General features: G+C 39.7%; 2 protein-coding genes across 5 annotated transcripts in view; one reads left to right on the top strand and one right to left on the bottom strand.

Moving 5' to 3' along the window:
• LOC119900716 (voltage-dependent R-type calcium channel subunit alpha-1E) overlaps positions 1 to 5,982 on the bottom strand; it is a 114,073-nt gene extending 108,091 nt beyond the window's left edge. For all 4 annotated transcript variants that reach the window (XM_038715906.1, XM_038715907.1, XM_038715908.1 and 1 more), the window contains exon 1: positions 5,889 to 5,982. The gene's annotated coding sequence lies outside the window, so the exon portion shown is untranslated. The remainder of the gene's footprint in view (positions 1 to 5,888) is intronic.
• A 1,303-nt stretch (positions 5,983 to 7,285) lies between these two features.
• cep350 (centrosomal protein 350) overlaps positions 7,286 to 14,057 on the top strand; it is a 36,777-nt gene continuing 30,005 nt past the window's right edge. The window contains 5 exon segments of the mRNA XM_038715902.1: positions 7,286 to 7,639; positions 9,988 to 10,079; positions 10,184 to 10,227; positions 10,377 to 10,485; positions 10,583 to 10,748. Coding sequence (XP_038571830.1) covers positions 9,992 to 10,079; positions 10,184 to 10,227; positions 10,377 to 10,485; positions 10,583 to 10,748 — 407 coding nt within the window. The 5' untranslated portion in view covers positions 7,286 to 7,639; positions 9,988 to 9,991.

Here is a 14,057-nt window from a genome sequence, read left to right as displayed (position 1 = left end):
GGCTTAAACATGTTGGGGAACTACCCACAGTGCTTCTGTGGATTTAGGCAGCCTCAATTGCTTCTCCCTCTTTATGTAATCCCAGACAGACTCGTTGAGATCAGAGCTCTGTGAGGGCCATACCCTCACTTCCAGGAATCCTTGTTCTTTTTTATGCTGAAGATAGTTCTTAATCACTTTCGCTGTATGTTTGGGGTTGTTGTCATGCTGCAGAATAAATTTGGGGCCAATCAGATGCCTCCCTTTTGGTATTGCTTGATAAATAAATATCTGCCTGTACTTCTCAGCATTGAGGAGACTATTCATTTTGATAAAATCCCAAACTCTGTTTGTAGAAATGCAGCCCCAAACTTGCAAGTAACCTCGACCATGCTTCACTTTAGCCTGCAGACACTTGTAGTGCTTTTCAGCATATTTGCGAACAAACTGGCTTCTACTACAGCAGAATATTTCAAATTTTGATTCATCAGTCCAGAGCACCTGCTGCCATTTTTCTGCCTACATAATCCCTGACTTTTTGCAAGTGTACCAAGAAGAACTTATGCTGTTTTGAAGGCAAATGGTGGTCACCCCAAATATGGATTTGATTTAGATATTTCTTTGGTTCACTCACTTTGTATTCTGTTAATTGATAAATATAATCTGTTAACATGTCTATTTTTGACTGGATTCAAATTCCCCGTATGTGCACACATCTGTCCAATAAAAGTGATTCTGAAAGTGATTCTATGATACGCAGCCATCAGACGATGAAAAGACGCTTCTCAAAGGGATCCTACTGCTGTGATGACCTTCCAAGAAAGACCATTACATAACACCACTGACACATCAAATCAGTAATGATCAACACTACTAATAGGAACTCCCGGTCATGGTCCAATATTTGGAAGGCCTCATGGGGGAGGGCTGAACAGTAAGAAACTGTCATAGGACAGTTTTACACATTATAATCTGATATTTGAGAATGTGTTGAAGTAATACAACTAAATAACTAGTACCCAGTACAGAACAGAGTAAAACCACTGCTATCAAAAGAGCATCAACCATTTGTTTTTGTTTGTTTTTCAGGTCTTGGAGTTGAACTGTGTTGAACTAGTGGACTAAAAACAAGAAATTCTCAGGTGCTTTGGGGGAACAATGACGTGAAAGTGTGCTGCACACTCTGTTGTCCCATATGTGAATGGCTCATAAAGTTTCAATGACGTATAGATGTTTGATGAACAAAGAGGCCAAGAAAGGTTTTTGACTTCAACCTGGTGTCCATGAATCCACTCTTGAAACTGTTTAGCAAAGCATTTCATCATCTTTGTCAGTGGGACCACTGATTGAATACCAGGTCATGTAAAATGACCTGGTATTCAACAATGCAGGGCAACTTAACTGAAACCGCAATGATTTGAACAAGATGGTTGCCTATACCATTAGAGATTGATCATATTTTACAGCTTGCAGTAGACAGCAGTGTGACTAAATTAACTAGTTTGTTTTGTTGATGGTTTCTTTAAACATGACTGTGTGTGTGTTTGTCTAAGTGGTGGAAAAAGCTTAGGTTGCACTGCAATACTTGACTCATATATAGTATTCTGTCACTGAAACACAACACACTTCTGTTATATGAACTGGCCATTTGCAAATTTTTATACACTAAACGATGTAAACATACCTTCAACCATCATACAAAATAAAGTATACCTAGTGCTGTTCTGATTTAGCTCAAAAATGTGTTATGTGTCATGTGAGACAATGAAAAGGGTTGAATTACAGAGAAGTGCCATGAAAACGTGCTTCTCTGCACATTTTGATGTTGCATTTATGTTTTAGCTCAACAGACAGCCTCACTTCAGTGCAGGGTAAATTGAATAATATAAAGAACAAATGGTTCAATTTAATGGGATCCTACCACAGAAGTAATTTAATTATGTGGAAAGGAATAGCCAAAGAATAAAATCATAAAACAAATGGCTTTTAGTACATAATGTCTGCACAATTACATTACAGCATTCCATCCCTATATTATAGGGAGAATGTCTTGCACATACATTATTGCTGTTTCCACATAGCAATGAGGCCAGTGACATTTAAATCTTTCTCAAATTAATCCACAAGGTTGAGGGGAAACAACATTGTGTTTGAAACATGGACATAAAACATATAAATGATTGTGATCATTGATTTTACCTTTTACCTCTGAGATAATGTCAGAAAAATATAAACAGTATCTCATAAAAGTGAGTATACCCCTAACATTTTTCTAAATATTTGAATGTCTTTTAATGTGACCACACTGAAGAAATTACACTCTTTACAGTGTTACAAAGTGAGTGTACAGCTTGTATAACAGCGTAAATTCGCTGTCCCCTCAAAATAACACATCACATAGCCATTAATGTCTAAACCGCCTGCAAGTGAGTACACCCCTAACTGAAAATGTCCAAATTGGGCCCAAAGTGTCACTATTTTGTGTGGTCACCATTGTTTTCCAGCACTGTCTTAACCCTCTTGGGCATGGAGTTCACCAGAGCTTCACAGGTTGACACTGGAGTCCTCTTCCACTCCTCCATGACAACATCACAGAGCTGGTGGATTTCAGAGACCTTGTGCTCTTCCACCTTCCGTTTGAGGATGTCCCACAGATGCTCAATAGGATTTAGGTCTGGAGACATTCTTGGCCAGTCCATCACCTTTACCCTCAGCTTGGAAGTGTGTTTGGGGTCGTTACCATGTTGGAATACTGACCTGCAGCCCAGTCTCCAAATGGAGGAGATCATGCTCTGCTCTAGTGTGTGACAGTGTATGTTGGCATTCATGGTTCACTCATGAACTGAAGCTCCCCAGTGTGTGCAGCACTCATGCAGCCCCAGAACATGAGAGTCCCACCACCATGCTTGACCGTAGGCAAGACACACTTGTCTTTGTACTCCTCACCTGGTAGCCACCACACGCTTGACACCATCTGAACCAAATAAGTTGATCTTGGTCTCATCAGACCACATGACATGGTTCCAGTAATCCTTGAAGTAATGCTTGTCTTCAAGCAGGCTTTCTTGTGCATCATCTTTAGAAGAGGCTTTCTTCTGGGACAACAGCCATGCGGACCAGTTTCATGCAGTGTGCGGCGTATGGTCTGAGCACTGACAGGCTGACCCCCCCACCCCTTCAACCTCTGCAGCAATGCTGGCAGCACTCATACATCTATTTCACAAAGACAACCTCTGGATATGACGCTGAGCACGTGCACTCAACTTCTTTGGTCGACCATGGTGAGGCCTGTTCTGAGTGGAACCTGTCCTGTTGATCCGCTGTATGGTCTTGGCCACCGTGCTGCAGATGTATGTAGATCTATGTAGAGCAACAATTCTTTTTTTCAGATCCTCATGAAGTTCTGAACATCCAGTGACCAGTATGAGGGAGTGTGAGAGTGATAACACCAAATTTAACACACCTGCTCCCCATTCACACCTGAGACCTTGTTACACTAACAAGTCACATGACACCGGGGAGGAAAAATGGCTAATTGGGCCCAATTTGGACATTTTTACTTAGGGTTGTACTCACTTTTGTTGCCAGCGGTTTCGACATTAATGGCTGTGTGATGTGTTATTTTGAGGGGACAGCAAATTTACAATGTTATACAAGCTGTACACACAATACTTGGGGTTTTCTCACTTTTGTCACCTAACTGTGGAAACAGTTACAGCTGCACATGTACATGTTGTTGATGCAATCTATACCTGTAAACTGATTCAGTATGCTCCCAGCTACAGCCATGTATTCTATGAAAGGAGCATTGAGGAAGACCTTAGAGTGTGGCCTGTTCACTTCTAGGTAGCAGCAGCTACTGAATGGTAAAAAAAAAAAAATCCGGTACTTGAAATAAATGCATTTTTTTCACTGTTTGACCAGGTCAAAACTAGTTTACAGGCACCACCGGTCACCAGACCCCTGACAAGATACCACAGGTTAATATTAAATAAAATGAGTTAAGTGTCTCATTTCATCATTTGCCTCTAATTAACTACCTTTGCCTTCTGTGGATTGTTAACTGTCAGGTTCCACTTCAACCAATGATTACACATTAGGCATTTTAGATGACCCTCAGCTCTGGTGTTATTAATTCACTAAAGGATTTGTTTATTTTCACAATGCAGACATTCTTTATATTTATTTGACAAGCGTTAAACTGAAAGACTGGCAGTATGTGAGCAACTAAACATGAACATGAATTTAATGTGCCTCCTCAGGGTATAAACGATATGATTAATCACCTTTATAAATGATTAATCAAAATTATTCAGTATTTTGAATGTGTATCGGAACATGCAGCATGTTTCAGTTCAAGAGGTACAGGCAGGTTCAGTTTTATGCTGAATAGAGGCACTAATTTATACACCATGAAAACCAATTTGCACTACTTCCGAGGAGAGTGGTGTTATTCAATCAGGACAATCAGAACACTTGACAGGAAAAGATTAACAAAAGACAAATAACAGGAAAATATAGCCTCACTAGACTGGGGGTTGTAAGTGACAAATGTTAATGTGATAAAATAATTAAAATGACACTCCAGAGAGAAGCAGGATTGATCCAAGCAATGGTCTGTTTGCCCTCATTCAGAAGAAGATCAACTGATCAATTCTAACAGAAAGCTGATCACACTGCCTGCTGAACCACTGAACAGTACACTAGGGTGTTGTGGGAGATATCATGTCTGCACTTTTAGGGCTCCACTTCAAGAAAAAGAGAGTCGTGAAGTGATGAAGTCGGCTGGCAACACAGTGTTTCCCTCCAGCAGCCTGTCATCTATAACACAAACACTGATTATTCAAACTGCCTCTTCCTTTACTGTCAAACTCCCATGACTTGAGAAAACAGGATGTTATGCTACTTCTGATGGATTAGTTTGTCTAAATACACCACACCGTGCACTGCAGGCCATGACGGGTATTCATTTCTCAGGAAGATAAAATTATACATAACATTTGACAAAGTCCAAGGTCACATAAACACAAGGGCAGAGACAGACAGACATAGCGACAGATGGATGATACAAGCAAATCATGTATCTAAAACCTCATCAGCAACTTGTCAGACAAACACTTCCTTTCTATTCACTGCAGCAAATGTAGTCTCAATTTTCTCATCTTTGATTAATTCCTCCCTCCTTGAGGTAATGATCGCAGCCTTCCCAAACCTGTGGGATTGAACTGGGGGGTGGATTTATTTTCCTACACTTGAATTTGTATCATTATTTCGTCTAGGACCACTTAGTAATTAGCAAAACCTATTTCAAGTCTGCCTCCACGTGGCCCTTAGACTGAAACCTGTCACCCTGAACAACAATCTAAAGATGAAAATTTGAATCTTCTTGAGTGTGATGATATGACTCAGTGGCCTGCCTTATCCTGTTGCATTGACACAATCCAAAGTGAGGAGAGATTAGCGCTCTGTCGTGGTCTTTGTACACTGCTAATTTGGTCATGTTTTGTAGGGTAACTGAGCATGCAACAAGCCAAGGTGACTGGAGTAATCCCTCCAGAGTCTCCTAGACACAGAGGAGTCTTACATTCACGACAAAAAGTAGCATCTCATTTAAATAAATTACTGTTAGTATCAAATAGCATGCTTTTATATCAACAAAACTGCAGGCTGTTGTGTTTAAAGTAACATAAAAGCTTCACCACCATGCCTGTATATCTGTTTCATTGATCTGCATTATTATTGAAGACAGAAGAAGTCTTTCCATTATGCATTTCTGTCCCCAGTTCCTCTGGGTGGCACACAAGCATAACCTCTGCCAAAAAGCTTTTCAGTTGTCGATAGGCGATAGTCGCGTGGTTTTTTTTTTACCAACACCTGATTGAAAATGTAAATTACGCTGGATTTCTTACCTATAAAGAGAGAACTCCTTTCCATTTCGTTCACCCTTCCACTGAAAATGAAAATGTGGCAGCAGACACGACCACGTCTGCCGTACTAACACCCCCTGCCAGTACTGAGTGTGTGTGAGAGAGAGAGAGAGAGAGAGAGAGAGAGAGAGAGAGAGAGCCCTGCCTGGTTATTAGCCAGGAGGAATCGGGGGAATTGGGGCAATTTCCAGTTACAACACCTTTTATTGACAAAGACCCCAAAATACAATCAAAGCTGCTATTATGTGACATGTTCGAAATTGTAATGAAATTTCACGTAACTATTTGTTTAGTTCAACGTGAATACCAAACTCGAGACTGCTCATAAACAGCACTACCAGCCTACGCGGTAACCTACTTGTTGCCTTCTGCATGGTCAAACAAGCAGCCATAACCTGGAAACCTCGATCTCTGGCTCCAGTCATGACAGGAGGCCATGCAGTTTATATATTTATGACTCACCTGTTCACATTGAGCACACATATTATCTTCAAACTATTTCGCCCATGTACACACTCCATTTGTTGCCATAGGGACCAATAAAATCCTTAGTCGATCTGTCGAATGGAAAAGAATGAAGCCAGATCCTGAGATGAAAATCACTCAAATGAACTGGACTCGTTTCCTCGGTTAACAGACTAGGGTAGGCTATTTATTTATTAATTAATTTTTTGAACAGTTCAAGGTGATGCAGCGCAGCTTGGCAGTGTCTCTATGTGTGATACACACTCAGGCCGCTGGGTGACAGTAAACACATAGAAATTGTGTTGCTGAAACAATCTCTGTCTGCCCTCACCGTCGACAGCCTTTGGGTTTGACTAATCAAAGATTTTTTTTTCAGTTCAGCCCTCCTTTAATGTTTTAAATACGAAACTTAACAATTTATGCAAACAATTCTTACTTGACAATGTGAGACCAGTTAAACTTGCTAATGGATGTAGTAGCCTACATTCAAACTTTATTTAATGCAGCCTAATGAATTTAGTTTTAATTCTGTTATAATGAATTAATTCTTATAGCCTATAGTTTTATTTTTTTGAATTTGTATATTTTCTTATGTAGTAATTAATTGTCAATTGCCTAATTATTTATCACCCCATGGCATCTCTATGTCATTTTGGAAGATGAATTTGCTGAACACATCTCTCATACCTTAAAAATAAAAGTGTAGTCCTAACGCAAGTCTATCCAATAAGTGATATGGGACACTATAACAAATTTCCTGAAGCAGGACATTGATCTACAGTACTTTTCACTGCATATATATATAAACTATTTCACACAACATTATTGTATAATTGCATTTTATCGGGCTAAATTGATGCGCCAGCGTTTGATCTAGTCCAACTCTCGCGATATTTCGGTCTCAGTTACCTACCCGTGTCTTGGATATTCCAGTTTCACCGTTGAGAAGCATCAACATAGTAACCCGGGAAAGGCAACATCAGAGGCGGGTTGCGACATTTCTTTCTGGGAATCTCACAGCTGACCTGGATATCTGGTTGCCCGGACAAACCTTGAGAGTAAAACAATGGGTGCATGCCCAGAAAGTTGCTAGCTTTAGTTGGCATAACTGCTAGCTAACATTGGTTCGCTAACGTTAGCTGGCTGCTAGCGTTAGCAAACAGACTGCTGAACGAAACTGAAGAAGTCCGGAGAAGTTAGGATTTTCCCATCATGAGCACGTCAGCATGACTGTGGACATATAAACACGTCGGATCGTTTCCCTAAAGGTATATGTTAAGTCTCTTCAAAGAGGTGTATAGCTAAGTTGATTCATGACTTTCCTGTCAGCTAACATTAACTCTCTCGAGTTGGCGGCTCCGGCTATTCCCTGGACCGAAGACATTTCGAAATAAGTCATCTTGAAGTCAAATGTTACAAATAGTTGGAGACATAATTTGTGGATGTACAGTGATTGTACTAGAAAGCCAATCATGGTGTCTAAAAGTTTGTGTTGTCTTTATAATAAGTTTTTAAACTCCTAGTAATAACCTGGCTGTTTGTTCACACACGAAAGTAACGTTAGATTAACCATGGACTGTGGCCAGTAATTCCTGGACAGGGTGTTTCAGTCGTAGCCTTCACACAGTCATACCTCGACTGATGCGTTTGAGTTAGATGGCCATTACTTGCTTTTCATTCACTATTGGTATAGTTTTTTTATATTGAAAATAAACAACGCTGTCGTTAACATCAACGACCGACAATGTTTGAATAAGTTAGCCCTTGTAACGTTACAGGTCCTGATGTTCAGGATCAGTGTGAACACGCCTATTTCATGGTCTCGCTGCTTTACAAAACAATGTTAAAAATACGAAGTCGCCGAATAGAAGGTAAACTTCCCAGCGACTTATCCGGGGACAAAAGTGCGATACCAGTGGGCTGTAACGTAATGAAATTACGACTTACTACGTTGGAGTGAATGTGACTAACGTTCAAGTCAATACAACCCTCTTCTTCTAAAAGAGACCTTATTATTTCTTCCTCGCCCAACATGTTGTTACTGCGAAGTAGACTTTTGCACAGTGGTGGCGTTAGTGGTCGGAAGCGATATAGCAACAGCCTATGGTCCTGACGTGAATGTTTTTGTTATCTAGCGCCCGCCCATAGGTGGCAGCAAATGGCACCTACTGCTGACCAACGCTGTAGTCGATGAGCGAAAAAGAAATTATGCGCCATCTTGGATTTTACATGATTGTCTTTGCTATAATGGAAATAATCCGCACTCCGCCACCGAAATTGTGTTTTTCCTCACATAACGCTCCCCCGACATCATCTTGTTTTATCCTGATAGGTCAAAGATGGGTTCACCAACCACTCGACGAGATTTCCAGTTCAATATAGTTTCGTTAACGAACTTTAGGAGTTCTAAATGCCTGAATTGGGTGGGTTCAGTGTGACAGCGATACATGACCGCTGTCTCGTAACGTTACCATAATCCCGGATCAAGCTTGCCGTTTGTACACTCTTATTATTATTAATAAGTTATTGACTGACTTATGTTATTCACTTAAGTTATTAACTTAAGGTTAAAAACCTAGACACGTTAGTTCTTTATATATATATTTGTTAACGTTACAAACAGTTTAACACTTTTAGCTGCTCTTGGCTCTCCTACCATACATTTTGCATTCAGCCCCATATAGATTCAGATAACAGGAAAGACACAGACTTCCTACTTTCTGTAGTCTTGTTTAGTGAATCTCATTTACACAGACTGCACTGTTAATTATATGGCAATGCTGTAAGGCTGTTACTAAGAAATACTGTTGAAGCACAGATGAATTTAGTCTTCTTCCTGTTTGCTGTCATCTTGACGTGATCGCCTCAGGGCGGTGTCAGGTGGTTGTTATGAGTAAAAGGCATGACTTCTAAAGGATTCCTTATGACTCTAGGAGTGTTAAAAAGACGGGGAAAAACACCCATAATGAGCAAACTAACTAGGCTAGACTGGCCTATAAATCCATGGTACAATAAACTGAAGTTGCCACTGTCTGACGAAGAGGGTTCCCTTGTCAGAACAAAGTTTTGGTGTTTTCTTTATGAGTAGTACCATGGTAGGAAGAGGCACCTGTACTCTGTACCTGTAGCTTTACAGGTGTTTTAAATAAACATCACATGGCTGACATGTGACAAACTTCAGTTCCGCTTACCTTCCCTCACAGAAGAATGTGTTGTTGTAGATCCTGTTTTAAATGACACAGTGCCTTTAGTCTGATGTCAACAAGCTGTCAGAATAGTTACATGTGTTGTACTAGGAATCAACAAGGCTATACACATAGAAGATAATTTATAATTTATTCACATGCTTGGCATGGATTGCAACTTGAGACTGTTGTCCCTTGGGCTTGTTTCCTAGTCCTTTTCTTGTTTTGAAAGAGCTTGATGTGTTTTGTTTATGTATGTAATTCCTAGTTTTGGTTTCAGTTAACATTGTGGTTTAATCTGCCTGTTTCCTGAGATGTTACTGGCCTTTATATCTGTTTTGTGTATATGTTATACAGTAGAGTATACTTTGGATGACATTTTGTGTTTATCTCATTTATGTCCTTATTTGCCTGTCTAATCTTTGCTGCAGGTGAATGAGAGAGATGAGGAGGAGCAGCAGGAGGACTGAGGTGTCTTTTAAAAGCTCTGCTCAGCAGCTCTCAGATCACAATGCAGGCACAGGTGTGTTTAAAAAAACAGTTAAAAGATCTAGATGTTATACGGATTGTTTACAAGAGCCTCTGTATGACCTTTTGTAATAATTTTTATTCTCTTTCTCTTGTCAGAGCTGACAACTGCATGGAAAAGTTTGGCTCAGTCCAAAGCTGCTGTATGACTTTGTTTTTTTTTCAGCCTCAGATAAATTTGCCATTTTGTAAAAATGAATGAAATACAGTCTACAATATCTGATGATGGGGATGACTCTCTTTCATCTTCACATAACTCAAACAGTCTGACATGTGTATTCTTCCTCTGTAGTTGCGGCATATAGAAAACCGTCTAGAGGCAGTTCCAGGGACGGGGGTTTTCCTGGACTCTATCATGGACCCCCCTAAGAAGAAATCTTCTAGGACTGTCCGCTGCAGGGGTGAGTTATTGAAAAGAATATAATAAAAATCTCTTAATGATTAGTTAAGTTCTACACTTAAACCTTGACTATTTTAACATTGCTCTATCTATCATAGATGAACAACAAGCTGATGACAGTGGAGGGTCTTCAAAGCGCAGGGGGCGTAGTCAGCAGAGTCCAGAAAAGAGCAACTCACGCAGCCCACTGAGAAATACCACCCAGGACAGCAATGTACGCAGGAACAACAGCGTTGAGTTCAGGGAACCGCTGGCCTCCTACAGGTACAAATACTGCACTAAACCGGATTCATGAAACATCCATAGCCACTTCTCTCTAAGGTGCATTGCTGTTAAAAATAAAATAAAACTATACCTAAAAGCTTACAGCTTTAAATATGAAGAATATGATGGTGTTTATTCCCCCCTGGGCTTTAATATTTTCATTGTTATTATAGCGCCACCTCATTGTTCTAATTTGATACATCAGGAGAGCTCTTTTACCGAAATAACGGTCAGTCCCCAACACTCATTCATTCAGAGACCATATGTTCTTCAGCTGACTAGCTCTCAGACACTCCAGTGTTTGTATGATAATGCAGAAACATTCTGCTTCTAGCATTGTCACTCAGTGTAACACTCAAAGTGAGGAACTATACAAGCTCCCCCTCAGCTTTACAGAGCTTTATAGTTCATTCTTTAGCTGTGACAACTGCTGCTGTTTTGGTGCAATCTCCCCGCTGTCTTAGTATTGCTTTCAGTCTCAGCAGGCAGATTTTTTCAGTGAAAAAACTCTAAAACCCACCATACACTAAAAAGTCTTAAATTCGCTTAAGTGTGTGTTCTATGTCTTAAATAATTTTAAACAGGTCTTAATTTTCCAAAGTCCATGTAACGCTACCTCTAATGCTCTTTGAAATGCTCCCGGAGCGCTTTAGAAGGTTTTTTTCCTCCCGTGGTGTTGTAGTTTTTCTTTCGCTTGTTCAAATATAATTTGCTGTGTTACGACTACAAAGACCAACATGCAGCTGTCTTGTTATTGCCGTGAGTCTCTTTCGGATTGATTGTAAAGTTACCACAGATATAAAACGGATTATATATATATATATATATATATATATATATATATATATATATATTTTAAACAGATTTATAAGTACAACCTAAGCGACTCACCCTTGCCTGAAAGAAACGGAGCTTAGGGCTACGTTAAACCCAGTTGCTAGCAATATATTTGAAGCCTACTGTCGCTGCTAAAATTTCACATGTCCATTAATGATTTTCAGTAAACTATGGTAACACTCAATGCATGGCTGTCTCCCTCTCTTCATTCTATAAAGGACGAGTGAATGTGAGAGAGAGAGCAGCAGACCGTGACGGTGAAAGTTAGCGGTGGATAAGATCAGCATTAAGTTGTGAGGTTACAGCTCTGTCCTGTACTATACATCCTGATAGTTAAATTCTAAAGAAAGGACAGTGTTTACTACGTAGGAGCTGAAATTAGTAATGTTAAAGCAAATTAGGGATGCAAACTAGTCCTTTTAAGCTAATGAGGATATTTTTATTTTTACAAATGAAAATGCTTGTAATTATACAGAATGTTATCTGTTTTTTGTTAATTTCTACAAATTTATAAAGCAGTAAATTAAGACACAAAAGGCAAACATGAATAATCCTAGCTGTAATGAGGTCATATTAACAGTGTTTTCCTGCAATTATAAAGTTTAGGTGGTGAGGCTCAAAACAGCTTGGTGCTGTGCCATGAATGTAAAATCATTGTGGATCAAAACTAACCACACAAATTTTCCCAGATCTAATGGTTATAGTTCAAACCCAGTAGACTTCTTTAGCAAGTTTAGCTTTTGGGGTGTAGTTTATTCAAAATCTGCTCTAGATTTTAAAACTTATTATTCACAGATGTGCTTATGACAATGTTCCATTTCTTTATTGGAAAACAAACATTTTCTTGGGGGATGAACCCCCAACCCCCCCACACAAAAATACCATCTTAATTTTTTATATTGTACCGCCCTGTGAAAGCATGTTTTAATCCCCATGGACATTGTTTTTAGCATTATTTGTAAATGTGCCTGCTTTGCACCTGCCTTAACTTCTCCCTGCACTCACTCACACACAGAACTCGTCATTTTTGGGATTTTTCCACTTGTGATCCTTTTTCAAGGCAGCAGGTGCGCCCCATGCCACCGTGTTAATTACGTAGCTTATCAATGTCATTGTTTCATTGTTGACATCGTCCAATACCAATTTTGGAGACCAACCATAACTTGAATACATTTATTTACTCTGCAAGTAATGTTGTGACTGCATTTCCTTTGTACATTTCTTTTTTGTTGTCGTGACATAGGTCTTAAATTTCATTCATTGTGGTCTTCAAAAGGTCATAAAAGTCTTAAATTTGACTAGGTGAAACCTGCAGAAACCCTGTCAGCAGCAAACAGAAGACAGACATACGTAGTGGAGCATTTAACAGCTAAAGAGCCAGATATTTCCCTCAGGTTCTGGTAGAGACCAAGGCAGAGTGAATATTGCACCACCTTTTGCCTGATAAGTCATTGTCCTAAGATCAAACACTCTGCGGGTAGTAGAATGTGTCTGACTTGACGGCAGTGTTTTTAAACTCCACCCCTGCACACGCCAGAAGCTCACGTTTGACTTTCAAGTCAGAGAAAGTCAGCTGCAGTCATCTCAAACGCACCTAACGTTGTGTTCATAGCTTGTTTCCACTGCCCCCAAGTGGCCAAAGAAAAATCAGTTATTGCAGGTTTCAGAAAAGTCTTGGAAATGAAATGTCGATGTTTTTGCTTATGTCTTGCAATTAGCAAATTTAGATAACGTTTTGATGTTATTATACATAGAGATCCACCAGTAGTCTTATTCTGTAATGAAGGCAGTCAGTGAAGGGATTGTAAGATTTTAATTACCAAATTTTTAGCTTATTGTAAATAATTTTGAATAGCTTTCATCATTCAGGTTGACCGCGGGGTCTTAAAAAGTCCTAAAAGGTAATAAATTCATTTTGCGAAAATTAAGGCCATTAAAAAGAAAGAAAAAGCCTTAATCGGCATTTAACAAGGTATTAAATTTTGTAGATAATTTTGTCAATGTAAAAATCCTTTTTGCCCAAATAGTTTGTGTGCTAAAAGTGTGGGTGAATGTATTTATTGATATTGCACAGCCAAAATTACTAGATCGGCAGGGCGTAGCGACTGTGTGATTCTGCTGTGTAACGTTAGGCGCAGGGATCTACAGTGCGAGAATTTCACTCTCATATGCCCCTAAAAATAGATCTGTGCGAACCGACCGTAATCTTCCACCACCGCCAGGTCCCCCAACGCCAGTCGTTCAAAACATAGTCGGACTGAGCTGTGGCCGCTCGAACAACCCCGTTACTTAAAAACAAGGTCGAGATGCGCCGGCAGCAGCTGAATCAGTAAGACCAAAGACAACATGGAAAACAGAAGCAGCGTGTGGGTTTAGCTAATGTTATCTGGCTATTTAGCTAAGTCGGTACCTTTTATTGAAACATGTTCAACTATTCATAAAGCCGATGTGCCACTTTTTGGGAACAGATCA

This window comes from Micropterus salmoides, unplaced genomic scaffold, assembly GCF_014851395.1.
Source record: "Micropterus salmoides isolate LMB-PRFRI ecotype aquatic unplaced genomic scaffold, ASM1485139v1 Ms_hic_scaffold_13, whole genome shotgun sequence".
Classification (NCBI taxonomy): domain Eukaryota; kingdom Metazoa; phylum Chordata; class Actinopteri; order Centrarchiformes; family Centrarchidae; genus Micropterus; species Micropterus salmoides.
Note: the sequence above shows the minus strand (reverse complement) of the source record. Positions and strands in the feature narration are given on the sequence as shown.